Here is a 22,875-nt window from a genome sequence, read left to right on the forward strand (position 1 = left end):
AATACGAAAGGCTTAAAGTGTATACAATCAATCACAACATACATCAAATAAAGAACGAAAACACACATATGTCCAAACATCAACAACCATCTCAAGTCAGGAAGCATATGAATAGATACACCCAAATGTCATGGATAATAGGTACAAATGAGTTGACATATAACGTATAAGTTATGTTTCATTCACGAAATAGTTATCTTTTAAAATAAATTGAAATAAAATAAAAAACTTGTAAATAAAGGGAATGACCGTTCATTTTGCACGTCTTATTGTTTCATACAATACATAAAAAGCAAAAACATAATATACATTTCCATCGTAAAATTTGAGAATAATTATTATTTATCAGTTGTTCGTTGTGTATCAATAAAAAATTTCATTTTGTCAGTTGTTATGTGGTAACAATGTCCTTTTTATTGTAACTAATTATAACTAATTAATTTTCAAGAACAAATATTGTGTGAACCAAACATAATAATAGGATGTGAACCCTGTCTCTACAGAAAAGCAGGGAGGTGAACTATATGATGCGAAGGCAACATTAGGGCTTTATTATCTCTAAGTATTTTAGTAATCTAATTTATTCTTTAATAATAGTTTCTCATAATCACATAACTTTCATAAAAATAAAAAAAATTTACATTTCCTTTCAACAAATCACAAATTAAAATAAATATACACTTATCTTAAAATTTATATGTGTCAAAATAATATATTTTGATAGAAATATAATATTTAAAAGTAAAATTACTTGATGCAAAGGACTAGTGTAAATAAAAGCAACACAATATATTATTATTATTAAAAAACAATATTAATACTCAAATGTTATCAATAGTATTTCATAATTTTTTTTCATATAATGAAATGATAAAAATATATATATATATATATATATTTTTTTTTTGTATTTTCATTTGCAAGGTAAAAACAAATGAACAAATGTGAAAATTGTCATTTAATGTTATAAATTATTATTATTATTATTCAAAAGATTTGCACTTAACACCTGCGTCAAATCGTTAGGGCTCAGCGCCAGTTGGGTCCGAGAGAAAAGAGTACACCACCTCGTCCTCTTCCCTGTCTCCTGCTCTAGCTTGCTCGTGAGGCACCGAGCAACGATGCTGTCCGCAGACATACCTCCCAATCAAACAATCTACATCAAAAATCTCAACGAGAAGGTCAAGAAAGAAGGTCAGTTCTCTTCTCTGTTTTTATTTTTCTGGCTTATAGGTTATGAACTACTCGCTTGCCTAGAAAAGCTAGGGAAAGGAAATAAAGAGAAGCTTTGAGTCTTCATCTGGGCGTTACTCGTGACTCATTGAACAACTTCGTGTATCTGTAGCTCAACTGAATTGATCCCGATACTAGCTGTGTAAACACGAGACATGGGATTCAATTTTAAAAATTTTATTTTAGTTTTCATTTTCCTGGGTTTTCCCAGTTACCAAATGGAGTGAATCAGGGCTTTTCGTGAAATCGTGAATTGAAGTGTGATTCTAGGACCATTTGGTTAGTGGTCAGAACTCAGAAGCTGGAGCTCACTTCATATGCGGTTTTCAGTAAAACTAAAGACATAGTCTTGTAGGTCTTGCATATACTATTTCTCGTCTTTAAGAAGTTTGAATTCAAGTTTAAATGTGTGACGTCTGTCACGCCTCGAACTCGAAAATGGGCCCCAGAGTGTGATTTAGTAACATAACCTGTCCCTATATCGTACAACCATCCATGATACTACACAAAGTAAGGGTATGATCCCGTAGGGTGCACGTATACCCTATACACCAACACATACACAATATATATACGTAGCAGAATAATTCAACCTAATACATTCATAACACCATACCAGAGTTTATACAAAACCAGGATCTAGTCCCATGATACAAAACGTACCCCTAGGCGCCTGCATAACCCAAAAATGACACCCGGCCAAAGATCAGTACTTGCACAAGTACTTAGACAATGCTAACCAATGACCACGTTCTTGAAACGTTAGGACGCTAGTGTCGGCTGCTCAAAGGACTTGAAAAATATTTGTATGATAGGTGCGAGACACTTCTCAGTAAGGGAGAATTAGGTTATATTAGTATGTGGCACATGAGTGTTATTTCAACAGTAAAACATAAACATTTAACAATTCCAGTATTTTCACAATACAGTTCCAGTATATCTCACAAAACACAATCAAACTATCCAGTGTCGTCACACTCTTCGGCCAAAGCCGGCCTCATTACCCAACTCCCCTGGTAACCTGACATAGTATAAGCTCCCATGGCGTTTACCGATGCTAAACTGGTGAACCCACACCCTTCGGTGATCAACCGGTATAGAAAGTGATATTTCACACTCTCCGCCTACAGTAATATTCCGACCCGCCTCCACATCTAAGCCTTCGGAGATAAGCTGGCGCGCTTTGATTATCCTCAGTGTTCGAGTTGATTCCGACTTGGCATTTTCACAAAACCTGGAACAATTTGGAACTCCCGTACCTATATCTCATTTCAACTACTCACAGCCTACGGTAGTTAACCGATACGCTTTTTCACAAAACACATAATTCAATACAACAATTCATTCCACACTTATTTGGGTAAACAAATAATCTCATATTAGATGCTCCGAAAATACAGTTTAACATAATCAAATGTACGATTATCTCTATATTACAATTTAATCATATATAAAATTTTCCAATAGAAATGGAGATGATACCAGAAACCCCTAATTTTCTAAAAAACTGTAACCTGAAAATCCCGTCATTTCACCCAATAGATTTTTCCAAATAAGTAACCAAAACATTCGTATAACCGTAAACCAAAGTTTTTACCATTCAGATTAAAAAAATAACTGATATAAACAGAAACCCCTTACCTTATCTCGAAAATCGAAACACGAACTTAATCGGTCCAAAACAACGACATAGGATCCCCAAAACCTAAAAATCGAAGAACACAAATTCAATATAATTCCATTTACTACAGATCTACTGAATCGAAAATCAAATTAGACTCTTACCTCGATTTTGAAGCAAAACTCGAAAATTTTCAAAATGAAGATCTGATCCACTATAACTGTAGAGATTCTCCTCCTGATCAACGTAGCAATGTTGGATCGTTGATTCGGGTGACAGACGGACTGAAACCTTAGAGAGAGAGAGTGGTTCGAGTTCTATAGAGAGAGGATTTTTATGTTTCTTAATCATTAAGCAAATGAAAATTCAACTTATAGACCTTTGACCTAGCTAGCCTCATCGACGAAGTGGAGCGCTCGTCGACGAGCAGAAGAAGGGCGTTCGTCAACGACGGCGTGGCCTCATCGACGAGCTTGAGATTTCATAATTCTCAAAATCTCTTGGTATTCACTCGTCGACGAACCTCTGAATTTAGTCACCGAGCTGTAGAAGGGATTTCGTCGACAAGAGAAGGAGCCTCGTCGGCGAGCCTTGCTGATTTCACCTTTCAAATTCCCTTCTCCTTTTCTTATTTATTTAATCCACATTCCTCGGGTCAGGTTCTTACAACCTCCTCTCCTTACAAAAATTTCGTCCACGAAATTTGCAATTTATCGTTCGCTAACTCATCAATATACCAAAATGCATACCCGACTCTAGGAAGAGCCGACGGCCACCCACATAGCAGCCCCGTCCTAAATATATTACTTATTCTCACTTATGGCGGAGGAATACCGTGGTTACATACACAGTGTCTCGGGAGTTCACATTATCACAAAACCCTCCCAGAGACTAAACACACATTATCATTCTAACAACAGAAGTATCACATACCTATCGACTTTGCAACTCCATTCCTCAGAACAATTGTGGATATTTCCGACGTATCTCCGTCTCTAATTCCTTAGAAGTCTCCTCAACTGCGTGATTCCGCCACAACACTTTCACTAATGATATCTCCTTAGTACGCAGCTTCTGAACTTTCTGGTCCAGAATTTAAATAGGTATCTCCTCATATGCCAAAGTATCCCCAATTTCTAAAGATTTATAACTAATCACATGTGATGGATCTGACACATTCCTTCTCAACATGGATATGTGGAATACATCGTGGATCCGAGAGAGCGCTGGAGGTAGTGCAATCCTGTAGGCTACCGGACCCACTCGTTCAAGTACCTCGAAGGGTCCAATATACCTTGGGCTTAGCTTGCCCTTCTTCTCGGATCTCATCACTCCCTTCATCAGAGCGATTCTCAGGAATATCTTACCTCCCTCATCGAATTTCAATTCCTGATGGTGCACATCCGCGTAACTCTTCTGCCAACTATGAGCTGATTTAATTCTATCCCTGATCAATCTAACATTTTCAGAAGCTTGCTGGACGAGTTTGGGTGCCAATACCTGCCGTTCACCGATTTCATCCCAATATAGAGGAGACCGACACCTCCAACCATACAATGCCTTGAACGGTGCCATCCTAATACTAGTTTGGAAGCTATTGTTATAGGCAAACTCCACTAACGGTAGAAACTGAATCCAACTACTGCCAAAAACTAGCACGCAAGCCCGCAGCATATCCTCCAAGATCTATATCGTCCTCTCTGATTATCTATCAGTCTGGGGGTGGTCACGGTCCGCCTTTTTCACACCGTTGTGAAGGGCCGTGCGGCGCTAGCTAAAACACTCTTGCTTAACTAGCCAGCCTTTTGTTTACCAACATTCATCCACGAAACACTTTCATTAACATTCAATCAGATAGCAGCGGAAATAATAATCAATTCATGAAAGCCGTGGCAACCAAGCAGTAAATATTGAAGCAAATGTAATTCATTAACAAATCCTCCGTTGACATGTTGTACTTAGCGAGGGAGGCAAGTAGGCTAAGCACGTTGACAATTGCTAGTGAGTTTTACAATGATTGATGAACACTCACCCTCCCCTAAAGAGCTTTTTAGGCCATTCTCACTCTAGCACTAGGAAACATCAAAGTGACGGAGGAGTCATACTGCCTTATTTGGCTTACAATGAAATAAATACTAGAAAATAACCCTACACTAGTATTTACATGATGGAAACCCATCCCAAACACACGAGATAAGCAGTCATAGGCAAGCATAATGCCCTGAACAAGCTTAGCCCGTGACATTCTCCCCCACTTATGCGGTCGACGTCCTCGTAGACTTTTGGCAGTAGGTACACTTCAAATTTGTCCACGAATAATTGAATATCTTCCGTAGAAATCCAGTTGATTTCTTTGTCATTAAGGCATTTCCACTCCACTAGGAACTTCTGCTGCTTCTTCCTTGAGGATATGAACTTTCTGTCTGCAAGGATCTCTTCAACATCATGTCTGTCAGGTGGCACTGTCTTCAACTCTGCGCTGTTTGACTGACTTCTGCTTAGGCCTTTAGTGTTGGCGTTGAATGGCTTGAAGCGGTTGACATGAAATTGCGGTCTCCTCTCCTGATCTGCCCACTTCATCATCTGCTTAGAGGCTTTCTCCAGATAGGCTTGGGCAAACTCTGCATTCTTTCTCCCTTCACTGGTGAAGATGTACGCCCTGAGACTCTTTCGTCTGTACGGCTCGCCCACTGTGTGAGGTAACAGCGGCAGCTGGCCTGTAACAAGCTCAAAAGGGCTCTTGTTGGTTGTTGAGCGCCTTTGGGCGTTGCCACAGAATGGAGCCACATCAAGTAGTTGCACGCCATTCTTCTGGTTGTCGTTGACACAATGGCACAAGTACTCATCTAGTAGCTCTCTGAATCTCTTCATCTGTTCGTCTGTCTGTCGATGATAACTCGAAGAGATGTCAAGATGTGACCTGAATATCCTGAAAAACCCTGTTAAGAAGTTGTCAGTGAACATTAAATCTTGGTCACAAATAATAACTTGGGGAACACCCCAATGTTTTACAACAGTCACATGGAACAATTGTGTCGTCCCCTCTGCCGAACAATACTTTGGTGCGGCCATGAAAGTACCATACTTCTTCCGCTCCCCCTTGTCTTGTTGGCAAGTGAGACAAGTTTTGGTATAATTAACCACATCATCCCGCGTGTGCGGCCAATAATACCTTCCCAGTAGTCCTGTCATTGGAGTCATTCTCCGCGAATACCCCTTAACGAACTTCCTGTAGTAACTAGTAAGGCCAAGAAAGGAACGCAACTCCTTCACTGTTGTGGGGATCTTCCGTTCTTGAATCATCCTTACCTTCTCCATACCCCTCCGGATACGACCTTGTTCAACGACTTGACCAAGGAATTTGTTGCTCCGCCGAGCGAAAGAGAAATTCTCCTTCTTTAAATTCAGACTGTTTCCCTTCAGCCTGTCGAACACCTTCCGTAGATGCTCTTCATGTTTCCTCTGAAACGACACCGATGCTCCCAACGGTGTTTTGGAAGGGCGAACACATCCCGCTTCCACTTCATCAAGCTGTTTCCCCAACTCTACTATCTCTCTAGGCGCAATCCAACATGGCCTTTTAGCAGGTGGTTTCACTCCTGATAACAACTCGATCTCTTGCTCCACAGTCCGTCGTGAAGGCAAATTGTGAGGCAGCTTATCCGGAAACACCTCCTTATCCTCATCCAACACCGCTTGGATGGTCGTAGGCTCCAGCTCTTGGCCTACTTCTTTGTCTATCACCACCGTGGCTAGACGTGTCTACTCACCCTGACCCAATCCTTCATTGAGTTGTATGGCTGAAAGGGACTTCCCTTCGTCTCCTTTCGTTGCAACGACTTGCACCATGCACGAGTGATCTCCCATCAGACACAGGGAACCAGCCGAAGGCATCAGCACTGCCCTCGTCCCCATTAGGAACTCCATTCCTAGAATGGCTGGATAGTCATCCAATGGTACCGCTGTGAAATTCGCATGACCTTCCCACTGTCCAAGCTTTATAGCCACTTGCTTGGGTACTCCCAGAGTAGGCTGGGCTACAGAGTTAACTGCTTTCACGCGTCCTGTATCCTTCTCTTAGGATAAGTTGAGTCTTCCTGCTTCCAACTGCGAAACAAAATTATGAGTAGCTCCCGTATCCACCATAGCGCGAGTACTCTTCCCATTTATCCTCAAGTCCACAAACATTAACCCTTTTGCTCGTGTAACTTTCGGTGTTTTTGCCTGCTTTTCCAATGCGTTCACTAACCGCACTAAACCCACCCTCGGGGCTTCATCCTCTTCCCCATCGTCTTCCACTGCCTGTTCTACAATGGAAGCCTGTAAGGCATTAAGTGATGCTTTGTAAGGGCACTCAAAAACTCTATGAGGACCTCGACACAAGAAACACTCAATTTTACTCTTCCCCTTTCCATTGGGCGTGTTGAACCCTTGAGACGACGAAGCTTCTTGTGAGGTTGATGATTTAGAGTCGGCTCCCCCACTCTTGGGTTTGCCATTCTTGAAAGACTTTCCACTGTTTCCCTCTCCGCCAAACCGTTTGGACGAAGCGGTCTCATCACCAGCGTAGTCTGTCAAGCGCTCTGCAGCCGCTTGTGCAGTTGACAAGTCTTGAACCCTTTGCCTATGAAGTTCAGTTCTTGCCCACGGTTTCATCCCCTCAAGAAAATAGAACAACTTGTCCTTCTCTGACATATCCCGAATATCCAACATTAAAGCAGAAAATTGTTTCACATATTCACTGATTGACCCCGTATGCTTGAGATCTCTCAGTTTTCTCCTTGCATTATACTCAACGTTCTCAGGAAAGAATTGGGCCTTGAGCTCTCTCCTCAAGTCTGCCCAACTATCAATCACACAGTTTCCATTTTCAATTTCTCAGTACTTGGTACGCCACCACAGTTTGGCATCACCAACCAAGTACATGGTTGCAGTATCCACCTTTGCTTGTTCTGAGGCCATCCTCACAACGCGAAAGTACTGCTCCACATCAAACAAGAAGTTCTCTAACTCCTTGGCATCTCGGGCACCCCCATACGTCCTGGGTTCTGGCACCTTGGTCTTGCTAACTCCCGGAGTGTTGGAGTTCCCCATAGCAAGAACCATCACATTTACCTTTGCATCCAGATCTGCCATCCGGGCTTGTAAAGTTTCCACAGTGTGGCGAAAGTCCTCTGACATGTCGCCTATCAAACCTGCTTGATGTTTTTGTGATCCCCTCACTTCATCAACAAGTTCTCTCATCTGGGCCACCTCCGCGGCCATAGTGTTGGTTGACTCTTCAACCTGTACTTCCAGCACGCTGATCCTCTCAGCATTGTTTGGTGCCATGGTCACTTACCAAAGCTTCCCAAATCCAACAACGAAGGCAATCGAATTCACGTAGCAACTCAACCTTGGGCTCTCACCAAGTGTCACCGACTTGGGCTTTGATACCAAATGTCACGGTCCGCCTTTTTCACACCGTTGTGAAGGGCCGTGCGGCGCTAGCTAAAGCACTCTTGCTTAACTAGCCAGCCTTTTGTTTACCAACATTCATCCACGAAGCACTTTCATTAACATTCAATCAGATAGCAGCGGAAATAATAATCAATTCATGAAAGCCGTGGCAACCAAGCAGTAAATATTGAAGCAAACGTAATTCATTAACAAATCCTCCGTTGACATGTTGTACTTAGCGAGGGAGGCAAGTAGGCTAAGCACGTTGACAATTGCTAGTGAGTTTTACAATGATTGATGAACACTCACCCTCCCCTAAAGGGCTTTCTAGGCCATTCTCACTCTAGCACTAGGAAACATCAAAGTGACCGAGGAGTCATACTGCCTTATTTGGCTTACAATGAAATAAATACTAGAAAATAACCCTATACTAGTATTTACATGATGGAAACCCATCCCAAACACACGAGATAAGCGGTCATAGGCAAGCATAATGCCCTGAACAAGCTTAGCCCGTGACAGGGTGGAACGCTATAATGAAAATAAATTTCATCCCTAATGCCTCCTGTAAACTCTTCTAGAATCGAGAAGTGAATCTCGGGTCTCAATTTGAAACAATGGACATCGGTACCCCGTGCATTCTGACTATCTCCTGCACGTATAGGTCTGCTAGCCTACTCCAGAAGCAGATAACCTTCATCGGTACAAAGTGAACAAATTTAGTTAACTTGTCAACGATCACCAAGATTGCATTTGGCCCGTGAACTGTTGGTGTTTACCCAGTGACAAAGTCCATGGAGATATGCTCCCATTTCCACTCCAGGATACTCAATGGCTGCAACGGCCCTATCGGCCTCTGATGTTCAGCCTTTACGTGCTGACACGTCAGACATTGTTCCACAAATTGAGTAATCTCCTTTTTCATGTCATTTCACCAGAAAGATTCACGCAGATCTCGATATATCTTTGTGCTACTCGGATATACCGTATACAAAGAATGATGTGCCTCCTCTAGAATCGTCCGCCTTATCCCTTCGTCGTTTGGAACACACAATCTGTTTCTAAACCTCAATACATCTCCCTCAGAGATGTTAAAATCTGCAGCCATCCCTTGCTGCGCCTTCTCTACAACCTTGACTAACTCTTCATCATTAGCCTGCGCGACTTTAAATCTCTCTAATAATGTCGGCTGAATCACCAAGCTAGCAATAAGAGTCTGATGATTACCATCCACCAATTCCACACCAAAGCTTTCTAGATCTTGTTTGATATGATGTTGACCTACTACTATAGATACTGACGCGTGCTTTAACTTCCGACTCAAAGTATCAGCTACCACATTAGCTTTCCCCGGATGATAGCTAATGGTGCAATCGTAGTCCTTGATCAGTTCCAGCCACCTTCTCTGCCTCATGTTCAACTCCTTCTCCGTGAAAAAGTATTTGAGGTTCTTGTGATCCATGAAGATCTCACACTGTTCATCGTACAAGTAGTGTCTCCAGATCTTCAGCGCACACACCATTGCCGCCAACTCCAGATGATGCGTGGGGTAATTCTTCTCGTACTCTTTGAGTTGTCGAGAAGCATAAGCAATTACTTTCCCCTGTTGCATCGGCACACATCCCAAACTCTTCAGAGATGCGTCACTATAAATCACAAAACCACCGTCCCCAGATGGGATGGTTAAAACCGGAGCAATGACCAGTAGGTGTTTCAACTCCTGGAAACTCTGCTCACACTCGTCGGTCCAATCAAATCTCACATCCTTCCTCGTTAACTGTGTCAAAGGGCCAGATAATCTAGAGAATCCCTCCACGAATCGCTAGTAGTATCCAGCTAGTCCTAGGAAACTCTAGGACTTCCTGCACGCTCTTTGGTTTCACCAGTTAATCACTGCTTCAAATCTTAACTGGATCAACTGAGATACCACCTCCCGACACGATATGACCTAGGAATGCAACCTGCTTCAACCATAACTCACATTTTTTTAGCTTAGCATACAGCTTCCGTTCCCGTAGTATCTGAAGCATCAACCTCAGATGGTTTCATGCTCTTCCGAACTCTTAGAATATACTAGAATATCGTCAATGAATACCACTATGAACTGATCCAGGTATTCATGGAAAATCCTGTTCATTAGGTCCATAAATACCGTCGGAGCGTTAGTCAACCAAAAAGGCATGACCAGAAACTCGTAGTGACCATATCTGGTTCGGAAGGTGGTTTTTGCAACATTCTCAGTCTTAACTTTCACCTGATGATACCCTGATCGTAAATCGATCTTTGAGAAGACATGCGTTCCCTGTAGCTGGTCAAACAGATCATCTATACAAGGAAACGGGTATTGGTTCTTCACTGTTACCTCGTTGATGTCATGGTAGTCAATGCACATTCTCATTGACTCGTCTTTCTTCTTCACGAACAATACTGGAGCTCCCCAAGGCGAAACGCTGAGTCTGATAAAGCCCTTGTCCAGTAGTTCCTGTAATTGCTTATTCAACTCTTTAGGTTCAGTTGGAGCCATCCGGTATGAATCTTTAGAAATCGGTGCCTTGCCTGGCAGCAATTGAATAACGAACTCCACCTCATGATCAGGAGGTAAATCGGGTAAATATTCTGGGAATACATCCGGAAATTCGTTAACCACTCGGATCTTTAAGTTTTAGATCTTCTCGAGGTGGTTCCTTCACACAAGTTAGGTACCCTGACACCCATCCAAGAGTAACCTTCTTGCCTATATTGCCGACAGAATCTGTGGTGTCGAACGCGCACACGATCCTACAAACTCATACTCCATTTCCCCAGGAGGTCTGAACACCACCACCTTCCTACGACAGTCAATCACAGCAAAACTGGAGGATAACCAATTCATCCTCAGTATAACATCCAAACCGAACATATCGTACACTATTAGATTCATCGGTAGTGACCTTCCCTGGATTACCACTGGGCAGTTCCGTAACATTTTCCTACAAATCACCACACTCCCAAATGGTGTAGCCACAGACAACCCCTCATCCATCACTTAGGTTTCAATCTCACACAGTTTCACAAAGTTTGCAGATATAAAAGAGTGGGTTGCTCCTGAATCGAATAAGATAACAACTTTATTTGAAAGCAGTAACATGGTACCTGTCACCACGTTACTAGCATGCTCTACATCGGTTAAAGTTATCGAGTACACTCTCGCCTGAGCTGTGTTTCCCTGAATGTTTCCCTGAGGCACTTGATTATTTTCCCGATTTTGACTCGGTGCAGGTGTATCGTTCATCTGCGTATGACACTCTTGGATCTTGTGGCCCGATTTGCCACAGCGGTAACAGTTGCCCCCAAACGGCTGACATTCACCATCATGCCATCTGTTGCATCTGATACAACGCTCGTGAGGTCGGTTCCCCTGTGGACCCCACGGTTTCGTACCCTGACGATTACCTGAACTGTAGTTCCTCTTCTTCCACTGCCCCTGACGAGAATCAATCTGAGAACCAGAAGACATTGACCTCTTCTTATGATACTGTACCACTTCATCCTCCAAGAGACCAGCCTCAACCACGGCGGCTTTATTCACCAGAACAGCAAACTCCCAAATCTGCAGCATTCCCACTAGTCTACGAATATCCTTCCTCAGACCCTTTTCAAACCTCCGAATCTTTTCGTACTCGTTCGAGATCATACACGGAGCAAAGCGAGACAACTCGATGTATGTAATTGCATAACTCTGCACTGTCAGGGTTCCCTGAATTAGACTCGAGAATTCGTCTGCCTTTGCATCATGGATGGAGGTCGGGAAGTATCTCTTGAAGAATACCTCCTTAAAACGGCCCCACGACATCCATGATGAATCAGTTCTTTGCTCCTCAAGCAGACTCACATCCATCCAGCACCTCTCGGCTTCTCCTGTCAGCTGAAACGTAACATAGAGAACTTTCTACTTGTCGGTGCAGTGCAGAACTTTCAGTATCTTTTCTGTCTTCTGCACCCAGTTCTCTGCCACAATCGGGTCGGACCCTCCAGTAAACGTCAGAGGATGCATGTGGGTGAATTTCTCAATGTTGCAACCCGCAGCTGTAGGTGGACGCTCCCATCCCCCAACATTTCGCCCGATCTCCCGCATAATCTGCCTGGTCAATCCCCGAGGCATGGAAGGAGACCCTTCGCTCGCAGTCCCTTTCGAGCTACTCTCCTAGTTGCTATCCTTGGGCTCTATTATGAAAATAGTATAGGAATAGATTAGTATTCCTCTATCATAGCACAATTAACACAATCATTAAAGGATAATTATGTTAACTTCTAGACTCTCAGGTCTAGGTCTGCCCTACTGCACAAATATGAAACCATCAATGGTTTGCCGTGATTTTACTGAAATCGTCATTCTAGGAAAAACATAGAACACCGTCAATGAGTTTCGGTCTAGCTACAAGACAACCCTCGACCTACGCTAACTATTCCCTAAATCCTATACTCTGGCATGTTCACCTAATCAAGCCTAACCAAATCTATAAGATCTAACAACCTAGTTAGCTCTGATACCAAGCTGTCATGCCCCGAACCCGAAAATGGGCCCTAGGGTGTGATTTAGTAACCTAAACTATACCTGTATTATACAACCATCCATGATACTACACAAAGGGTGTGTCCGACCCCGTAGGGTGCACGTATACCCTATACACCAACACATACAGAATATATATACATAGCGGAATAATTCAACCTAATACATTCATAACACCATACCAGAGTCTATACAAAATCAGGATCTAGTCCCATGATACAAAACATATCCCTGGGCGCCTACACAACCCAAAAATGACACTCGACCAAAGATTAGTACTTACACAAGTACTTAGACAATGCTAATCAACGACCACGCTCATGAAACGCTAGTGTTGACTACTCGAAGAACCTAAAAAACATTTGTATGATAGGGGTGAGACACTTCTCAGTAAGGGAGAATCAGGTTATATCAGTGTGTGACACATGAGTGTTATTTCAACAGTAAAACATAAACATTTCACAATTCCAGTATTTTTACAATACAGTTCCAGTATATCTCACAAAACACAATCAAACTATCCAATGTTGTCACACTCTTCAGCCTAAGTCAGCTGCATTACACGGTGCCCCCGGTAACCTGGCATAGCATAAGCTCCCATGGCGTTGTACCGGCGCTAACCTGGTGAACCCACACCCTTTGGTGATCAACCGGTATAGAAAGTGATATTTCACACTCTCCGCCTACGGTATTATTTTGACCCGCCTCCACGTCTAAGCCTTCGGGGATAAGCTGGCGCGCTTCGATTATCCTCGGCGTTTGAGCTGATTCCGACTTGGCATTTTTACAAAACCTAGAACAATTTGGAACTCCCGTTCTTATATCTCATTTTAACCACTCACAGCCTACGGTAGTTAACCGGCACGCTTTTTCACAAAACACATCATTCAATACAATAATTCATTCCACACTTATTTGGGTAAACAAATAATCTCATATTAGATACTCCGAAAATATAGTTTAACATAATCAAAGGTACAATCATCTCTATATTACAATTTAATCATATATAAGATTTTCTAACAGAAACAGAGATGATACTCGAAACCCCCAATTTTCCCAAAAACTATAATATAAAAATCCCGTCATTTCACTCGATATATTTTCCCAAATAAGTAACCAAAACATCCGTATAATCGTAAACCACAGTTTTTACTGATTCAGATTACAAAAATAACTGATATAAACAGAAACCTCTTACTTTATCCCGAAAATCGAAACACAAACTTAATCGGTCCAAGACAACGACACGGGATCTCAAAAACCTAAAAATCGAAGAACACAACTTCAATATAATCCTATTTACTACAGATCTACCAAATCGAAAACGAAATCAGACCCTTACCTCGATTTTGGAACAAAACCCAAAAATTCTCAAAACGAAGATTTGATTCGCTATAACTGTAGAGATTTTCCTCCTGATCCACGTAGCAACGTTGGATCGTTGATTCGGGTAACAGACGGCCCGAAACCCTAGAGAGAGAGAGAGGATTTTTATGTTTTTTAACCATTAAACAAATGAAAATTTAACTTATAGACCTTTGACCCGATTAGCCTCATCGACGAAGTGGAGCGCTCGTCAACAAGCAGAAAAAGGGCATTTGTCGATGACGGTGTGGCCTCGTCGATAAGTTTGAGATTTCAGAATTCCCAAAATCTCTCGGTATTCACTCGTCGACGAACCTCTGAATTTCGTCGCCGAGCTGTAGAAGGGACTTCATCGACAAGAGAAGGAGCCTCGTTGACGAGCCCTGCTAATTTCACCTTTCAAATTCCCTTCTCCTTTTCTTATTTATTTAATCCACATTCTTCGGGTCGGGTTCTTACAACTTCACTCATTTGAATTATATATAAATGCAAATGATGTTTTGTGTATTGGGAAGCCTAGTTGGAAAATGCTTCACTTCAGTTCACTTGGTACGTTCGAATTTTATTTAAATGCAAACGAAGCTTGAATGTTGGGAACACTAGTTGGAAACACAAAATAGAACATTCGTAGATTGACTTAGCAAATATTAAAAAGTAAATTTACATTTAACTGGAAGATGTGTGAATGATATATTGAGTATGAAATACCATTCTAGATATACTTTGTGTGAAATATAAGTTAAGTTTTAAATTTCATTGCATAGGTAGCTGCATTGTGACTTCACAATGCACCTATTACTCTTTCTTTTCTTAGGAATGGCCTTATATTTTTGCGATGTCTATTTTTTTAGGAATCTCAATGGAAGAGAGGCTGACGAGCTCTCTATCTTGCTTAATATTTGGATTATTTATGAGAGAGTTTGGCTAGGCGATTCTTCAGGTTTTTTTTTGTTCTGAATCTGTTTTATTTTTTTAATTTTTTTCGCCTTTAAAAACTCCTTTTCCCAAAATAATTTTCATTGGAGCCACATCACTTGAGAGGCAAAGGGTTCCTTTGAGATTCGAGCTTGCTCACGGACTCTAACGTTGAAAGATATTTCCACCAACGCGAATAATTTGTTACAAGTTAGAGACCTATAAGGCTCGTAGTCCTGATAAGTGCAGGATGCGCCGCAAGTCTAATGGAGCTAGCACATTCTTATTCTTTCTTGGTTGGCAAACCATCCATTAAATGCTCTTTTTTCTTGTTTGATGATGCATGGATGACACCTTGGGTTGTGGGCAGCTTCTTGCTAGTGAGATATTGGGGCTTTGGAAAAGTGGAAAAGGACGATTGAAGAGCATCACAAGTTGTGCAGTTATTGCTTTTCTATATGAAGCCTTCTCATTTGCTGTGGGAGAGAGTTGTGTTTTTGACCACTTTTTGGGCCCACACATCTGTTTTTTTTTTTTTTGGGCCGGGGGGGGGGGTGGGGATGGTGTGGTTTGACCTTCAAAGGGATTGGAAGGCAGCTTTATTGTGACTTTTCCTTTTGTGTTTTGGGTGACATGTTGTTCTCTAGTCATTCTACTTTCAACTGTTCTCTTTTAATGTATATTTTTCTTATCCAGAAAAAAAAAATTGCAAACTATCCTACCCAGAAATCTTTGGGCTCTATCAATAGGGCTCTTCCCCCCCCCCCCCCAAGCTTTCTCGTTTGCCTAATTTTCTTGTTCTTATTCTTATCCTGTTTAGAAATCTCCTTATCACTTTTGCGCTCAATTTTCTCATCTGCTATTGCGATTCTTTCATTTCTGATCCAAATTTCTGTTATAACGTTGTTAAATTGGTCTACTGTCGATAGTTACTATAAAATTGTAGTCAGAATCTTGGGAAATTATCAATGAAGTTGCATTATTGCAGAAAATTGGAATATGTATGTTTTACTGGATATATTATTTGTAGATCTATTGGATCTTCCATTGTATTTAATCATGGATATGAATGGAAGCCCAGATATTTTGTTGTAAGACCAATTTTCTATGAAGTTTTCATTGATGATTTCTATATTCTTGCCCTTCCCTCCCTCCTCTCCTGCTTTTTTAGGGTTTTTGCCCTAGGCAATTTGAAAGGCATTCCCCATGCTTATCCATTTGCCAAGTTAAATTGTTTTTAAGAAGTTCAAGATTTTATTGGCATATAATATATGTTTTTTTTTTTTTTTAATTTCAATTGGCTTCCACTTCGCCTGAAATACTTGACAAAATCAAAACTAATGATTTGTTTGAGATAAGAAGGCCAAAAAAATAAATGTGCTTATGTGTGTGTGCTAGTGAATAGTTAGTTGCTGTGAGAGGTAGTAGAAGGGGCAGGGATAAACTTAAAATAACTTGGAATGAGATAGTGAGTAAGGATTTAATAGTCTTGAATTTGTCGAAGGAAATTGCCATGATTGCATAAATTGGCGAGAAAGGATTCATGTGGCCGACCACACCTAGTGAGACTTAAAGCTTGTTTTATTGTTTTTTTTGTTGTTGTATGCGTGTGCATGTTTTTGTAAGAGCGAGGAAGCTAGTTCGCATTAATTGTCACACTGTACCTTTTCTTTGGATATTTGGAACAATTTCATTTGGTGTTTTTTGCAAGCAATGAGTTTGCCCACCTTCTTTGGGAAGGCAATGGTGATGAAGGCTCTTTGGGAGTGTGTTGTTTTTGCGGGGATATGGTATATTTAATAGGGGTAGAATGCTAGAATTTTTAAGAATGTGCTGCCTTTGCTAGTTTTGTTTGGTGTGTGTATGGTGTTGTTTCTGACTTCACTTTAGTTTTCTGCGAATGGCTTTTTTAAAACATGATGTCCCAGGTTGGTACCTGATACTTCTCCTTTGTTTTGCCACATGGCACTTTCTTCTTACTTCAAGTTCTCCATCACGATCAATGTGTTCATTAAAAAATCATTCTGTTAGCTGTAGGTGCCTCCGTGCATTCTATGACTTTTCCTCTCACTGCCTCAGTCTCCCCAATATTGAATGTAGACCCCCATTCTTTCTATTTTCTGTGCTTGTAGTCGGAATTACTGATTTCTTCCAAACAATGTGCATGTTTAATGATTACTTGCCCATGAAGAACATCATATAGTGTCTATATTTGATGGTGAAATATGTTGGGTTCTTTGTTTCTCTGTTACTTTTCAGCTATTGCACCTCCAAATCTTTCTAAAAGCTGAGGGTTCTGGATTTAGAATCAATGTGTGTGGTTCATTTAGAGGCCAGGTCTCTTTATCTGATTTTATGTTTTTTTTAGATGCAAAATTGGGTTGTTAAAGTGAATGGAGCACCAGAACTTGCAATATGATCATATTTTGAATGTATCTATGGAAGCTTTGGGGAATTACAAAAATTATGATTAAATTTCTTATTCTAACTGCCTTTTCCATTTTATTTGGTTTTCAAGTTTCAATTATATTTTAGTGATTTTATTATGTCTTTCATGTTGATTCATATGACTACAATGCATATTAAAGCTTATGTTAAATTGTTAAAGATGATAGAATATAAATTTTGTTGCTCTTTCCTGCATTTTTTTTAAATTCACTAAAATATATATTTGGTTTCGAGATAAAAAGAATTGAAGATATTTGAATTGTCAGATTATTTTAAAATATTTTAATTGTTGATATTTAAGTTTGAACTTTGGAGAGTCACATTAGAGTCTAAAGGGTTCAGGATAACTAGGAATAAAACATAATATATGAAATGTAATTTCAATAATGTAAGGAGTGACAATAGATAGAAGATTAAACTTGATATTCAAGAGATTAATAGCACTGATAGATTTAGATATCTTGGATCTATTATGCAAGATGAAGAGGAAATTGATGAATATGTAGTTCATGGAATTAAAACAAGTTAGGTAAAATGGAGGAGTGCGTCAGATGTGTTGTGTGATTGTAGAATAGCCATAAAATTAAAAGGAAAGTTTTATAAGACAGCTATAAGTCGAATTATACTTTATGGTTCAGAATGTTGGGCAACTAAGAAACAGCATGTACAAAAAATAAAAGTTGCTGAGATGCGAATGTTAAGGTGGATGAGTAGTTTAACATTAAAAAGATAAAGTAAGAAATGAACATATACGTAATAATTTTGGCATAACACTGGTTGAAAACAAGATAAGGGAGGGGTGACTTAGATGGTTTGGGCATTTGAAATGCAGGCCTAGTAGAGCACATGTAAGGAGAAGTGAGTTAGGTATTGTGTTTGACATGAAAAGGGGTAGGTGTAGACCAAAAATAATTTGGAATAAGGTAGTGAGGAAGGATTTAATAGCTCTTAATCTAGTAGAGGAAAACGCTCTTGATTGGGTGAATTGGCAGAAAAGGATTCATGTAGCAGACCGCACCTAGTGGGACTTGAGGCTTGTTGACGTTCCCGGCATTTTCTTATAAATATGCGAAAATGCTATGTTACAGATCCAGCACATCGTGCGAGATTCTACCTAGTAATTATATGAATATCCTCCAGCTACCATAGAGTTTGTTGATCACAGAATGCCTCCTCCCCAACCCCCCAAAAAAAGAGGACAGAAAAGATTGTGGAACTGATGCAATACTATTTTTCCCCTTTTGCAGAATTGAAGAGATCACTTTATGCTTTGTTCTCTCAATATGGCAGAATTTTGGATGTTGTTGCATTGAAGACACCGAAGCTTCGAGGACAAGCATGGGTTGTGTTTAGTGAAGTAACAGCAGCCAGTGGTGCTGTGCGGCAGATGCAAAACTTTCCTTTTTATGATAAACCTATGGTGGGTCAATAATTCAAAAAAGTTGCTCATTTTATATTTTGTGTGCATGTTCCTCTCCGGTGTGTGCATGTGTGTGTTAAATATTTAAATTATTTGAAACCAAACTCTGTTAGCAGCCTGTCCCTCTCATCTCTTTTCCAATGATGTTAGGGGAGTATGTGTGGAATTATTTAATATGTTGTCCTAGGCTGAACCATTTTTGTCACTGATTAAAAATTTTGTATTATATTCTGTTTTCTTTTTTCCCACTAAATTTCAATGTGCTTATTATTCAATATTCATTTTCTTTGTTTTTTAGTCAGAAAAATTATTTATCATTTCCTAAACATTTGGCTTGGGAAATGATTGGTAACTGATGAGTAAATTGCAAATGTGGACTATGAGGGAATGTGAATTGGCATCAGTTACATTTAATGATCATCATTTAATGGCTCGCACATTGGAGTCTAGATTGTACAATCGTTTAAATGGTGGTACTTACATGATATAAACTGTTTCTGGTTTGTAGACTATTTACTCTGCTGAACTGAACTCACTTCAGTTTCAGTCACTACTATTGTGTGTAATAACATGATTTTAATAGATCAAATGCGATTACATTTTTCTTTATATTTGCCTGCTTTTCAGAACATTGGTGCCTGTTTGGTTGAGGTTTTGCACACAGTTCTCTATAACTTGGGATACAGATAATAAACAAAATTTGTGTTTGTTTAAGTGATTTCAAAGCATTTTTTTTGGAAATGTATCCAAAAACATGTTTCTAGATACAATGTAAATATGGGGCTTATGGTATAACCGACTTTTAAACAACAGTAGTATTTATTAAGGCCTGATATACATTGTTGGACCACAATCTGATAGTTTAATTTTTAGGTAAAGTGGTAATCAAACATGGTATCACAGCCATGGTTTCCATGAGGTCTTGGGTTATAGCCTTTTTGCCTGCATTTATTATTTGTTCCTTAAGAATTATCTTATTCCCTATAATGGTCTTGTTTATTGTTTGTTTATCTCTCCACATATTGTTGGGCTGCATGTGCGGGGGGGTGTTAAGCCTGATATACATTGTTGGCACAACCTCACAGGTTAAGCTTTTAAGTAAAGTGGTAATCTAATAGTATTAATTGTTGTTATTTTATTGACAAATTAATTACCACATAGATCAGTCTAAACCAAATGCAGGTTCCCTGTTTTCATTCCCAAAAGCAATTTCAAAAACAACAAATGTGCTTTTGAGTATACAAAAATATGATACAATTCTTTGTTTCTATTTTCAAAAACAATAATACTGAAACTTGTTTTTGGATACTTAACCAAATGCACTGTCAATTTCTTCCTATGGAGAACTTGGCTCCAAATGATAGCCAAGTGGCCAACACAGTGGGAGATCTAACTAATTGTTTACAACGACCATCACCATTCCCACTACCTAGCCTGAAGTCCCACTAAGCAGGGTTGGCTAGTTTGACCTAATCATCTGTTTATTTTTTATATATCTATTCGCATATGACTGATGCATTTGCTTCAAATTTTTACATTATAGTTATGTGTTCAGTTTCAGTTCTGAAAATAGATTGTTGCTGTATTTCAATTTATAAAATTTATGTCACCTATATGACTATTTGAGTGTGTAATATGGTGTAGCGGATACAATATGCAAAAACAAAGTCAGATTGTGTTGCTAAAGCAGATGGAAGCTTTGTTCCAAGAGAGAAGAAAAAGAAGCAAGAAGAAAAAGGTGATCTGAAATCATTCTGCAATTTCCCTTATTGCCATTCTTCTTCAATTTTATTCAATATATTATATATTATCTACCAATTTCTAGTTAGCGTATATGGAAATGTATCTTTAAAAAGTGGGTTCATTCTTTGAGATGCCTCAAATGCCCACACTTCTCTCACACTTAATTTTAATTGTGAACAAGCCTTCATTTTAGGTATGAGTGTGGAGTTGTCAAACAGAGCCTTGCTCCAGGAAATAATAGGAAATTATCAGTTATATGTGTTTGTGTGTGTGTGTGTGTGTGTGTGTGTGTGTGTAGGGAGAAGTAACCCGAATTCCTAGTCCTGGAGAGCTTCTCTGTAGACCACAGTATTATTCTAAAATGTTTGTTAAAATACTTATAATTGTTGAGAAAGGCTCATGTTGGTTGCTGTTGTTTAAGCAATGCAATCATCCTTCTTACATATGCCAAATTCGTATCAAGATCTGTGAAATATTATATGTTAACGCATGGTTATAACACACCAAATTTCAAACCAGAAACAATGTGGCAAACTAGGATGTCCCAAGTTGATGTTCTCGATTGCATTGTTTGACCTGTAGTGTTGTACTAAGAGCAGAAATTTACAGTCATCTCTAAGGGAAGATGTCATGGTTTCCATTCGTATTTCTTCCTTTTTATTCCTAAAATGTCCTTTTTCTTATATGAGTTTGGAATTAAAATAAACTCCTCTATTAGTGGGCAAATATGAGTCATAACTTCCATGCGTGCCTGTGGCTAGTAACATATAAAAATAATGTGTTGAAAAGTTGAGATGTAGAATATGAAAAATGAAATGAGGATTCACTGAGGGTTGGTCCTACATTTGATTTATGGCATCTTACTTTTTAACTATCTTTATTTTCCTGTTGCGGGGAAAGTGTTCCTTTGATAAGATTCCTTTTAATGAATTTTATCATCTGCTTTGTGTGTCACTATTTGATGTGTATCTCTGCCTGTTCAGCTGAAAGAAAACGGCGTGCTGAAGAGGCGCATCATGCTGCTACAGCAAATGGTACCAGCACACAGAATAATGGGGCCCCAACTGTAAGTTTATTGCTTTTATACTTCACGGTTATTGAACCGCCTCTCTCTTTTGTCCTCTCTCCCCTCCCCCCCGGCTGAGGGATCGTGGAATAGAACATTTATTTTAATAATTTCTTTGGAAGAATAAAAAAAAATACATTTAGGTTTCTTTCTGGTGATTTTTTCTTACTAGTAAAGTTCCATGGACGAGAGAAATTTTTGCAAGGAAAAAAAGTTATGTTTATAGGATTCCAGAGCATGCTGGAAACTTATAACCATAATTTTCTATTGGAGTACACCGACTTGGATTTGATTCATGTCTGTCATTTGTATATCATTATGAAAAGGAGAGTTCGAAGGGCTCCTTCTGTATCAGCTGTTGTAATGTAAACTATGGTTGTCTTCTGTTTTAAGGGCTCTTTCCGTCCGGGTGCACAAGAAGCAGCTGCTGTCCCGAACAACATACTCTTTGTACAGAATTTGCCCCACCAGACTACAACTATGATGCTGCAAGTTTTATTCCAACAATACCCGGGTTTCAGAGAAGTCCGAATGATCGAAGCAAAGCCCGGGATTGCTTTTGTAGAATTTGATGATGATGTGCAGTCCTCGATGGCCATGGACGCCCTCCAGGGTTTCAAGATCACCCCTCACAATCCCATGTCCATCTCTTATGCCAAGAAGTGACCAATCCTTCCTTCATGCCAAATGTTTTTTTGCTTCTTATCGCCTTTGTATTGCCCGGGAAATGTAATTGAAAGCCATAACCATGTAGATTTTTCTGAGAGAACTAATTGGGAAGCTGTTCTTGATAATTTATTTGACTTCAGATGAAGTATTCAACCAGCTAATTTGTTAAAACTTGAAGAAAAGTTTGATTTTATTTTTTGGTCCCGAGTATTCGGATCTTGTTTTGGGCATACCAATTGGTGTGTGAATCAAAGCAATGGTCAATGGCCACTTAGGAAGGTAAAATTTGTGTACATCATGAACCGTTTGGTTGAAGGTGAACTATTTATTATGGAAAATAGTTTTTTATTTTCCTTTATTTTATATGGTACATAAAAGAGGGAAATGCATACAAACATAAT

The 22,875-nt window shown here is 39.8% G+C and overlaps 1 protein-coding gene across 1 annotated transcript; it reads left to right on the top strand.

The window, feature by feature from the left end:
* Positions 1-991: 991 nt before the first annotated feature.
* Positions 992-22,645, top strand: LOC131148913 (U2 small nuclear ribonucleoprotein B''-like). The gene is made up of 5 exons (XM_058098877.1): positions 992-1,194; positions 18,824-18,996; positions 20,641-20,734; positions 21,723-21,805; positions 22,199-22,645. Exons 1-5 carry the CDS (start codon positions 1,122-1,124, stop codon positions 22,469-22,471), a joined length of 696 nt encoding a protein of 231 aa, XP_057954860.1. The 5' UTR covers positions 992-1,121; the 3' UTR covers positions 22,472-22,645.
* Positions 22,646-22,875: the final 230 nt, after the last annotated feature.

Source organism: Malania oleifera, chromosome 2 (assembly GCF_029873635.1).
Source record: "Malania oleifera isolate guangnan ecotype guangnan chromosome 2, ASM2987363v1, whole genome shotgun sequence".
NCBI classification, from domain to species: Eukaryota; Viridiplantae; Streptophyta; class Magnoliopsida; order Santalales; family Ximeniaceae; genus Malania; species Malania oleifera.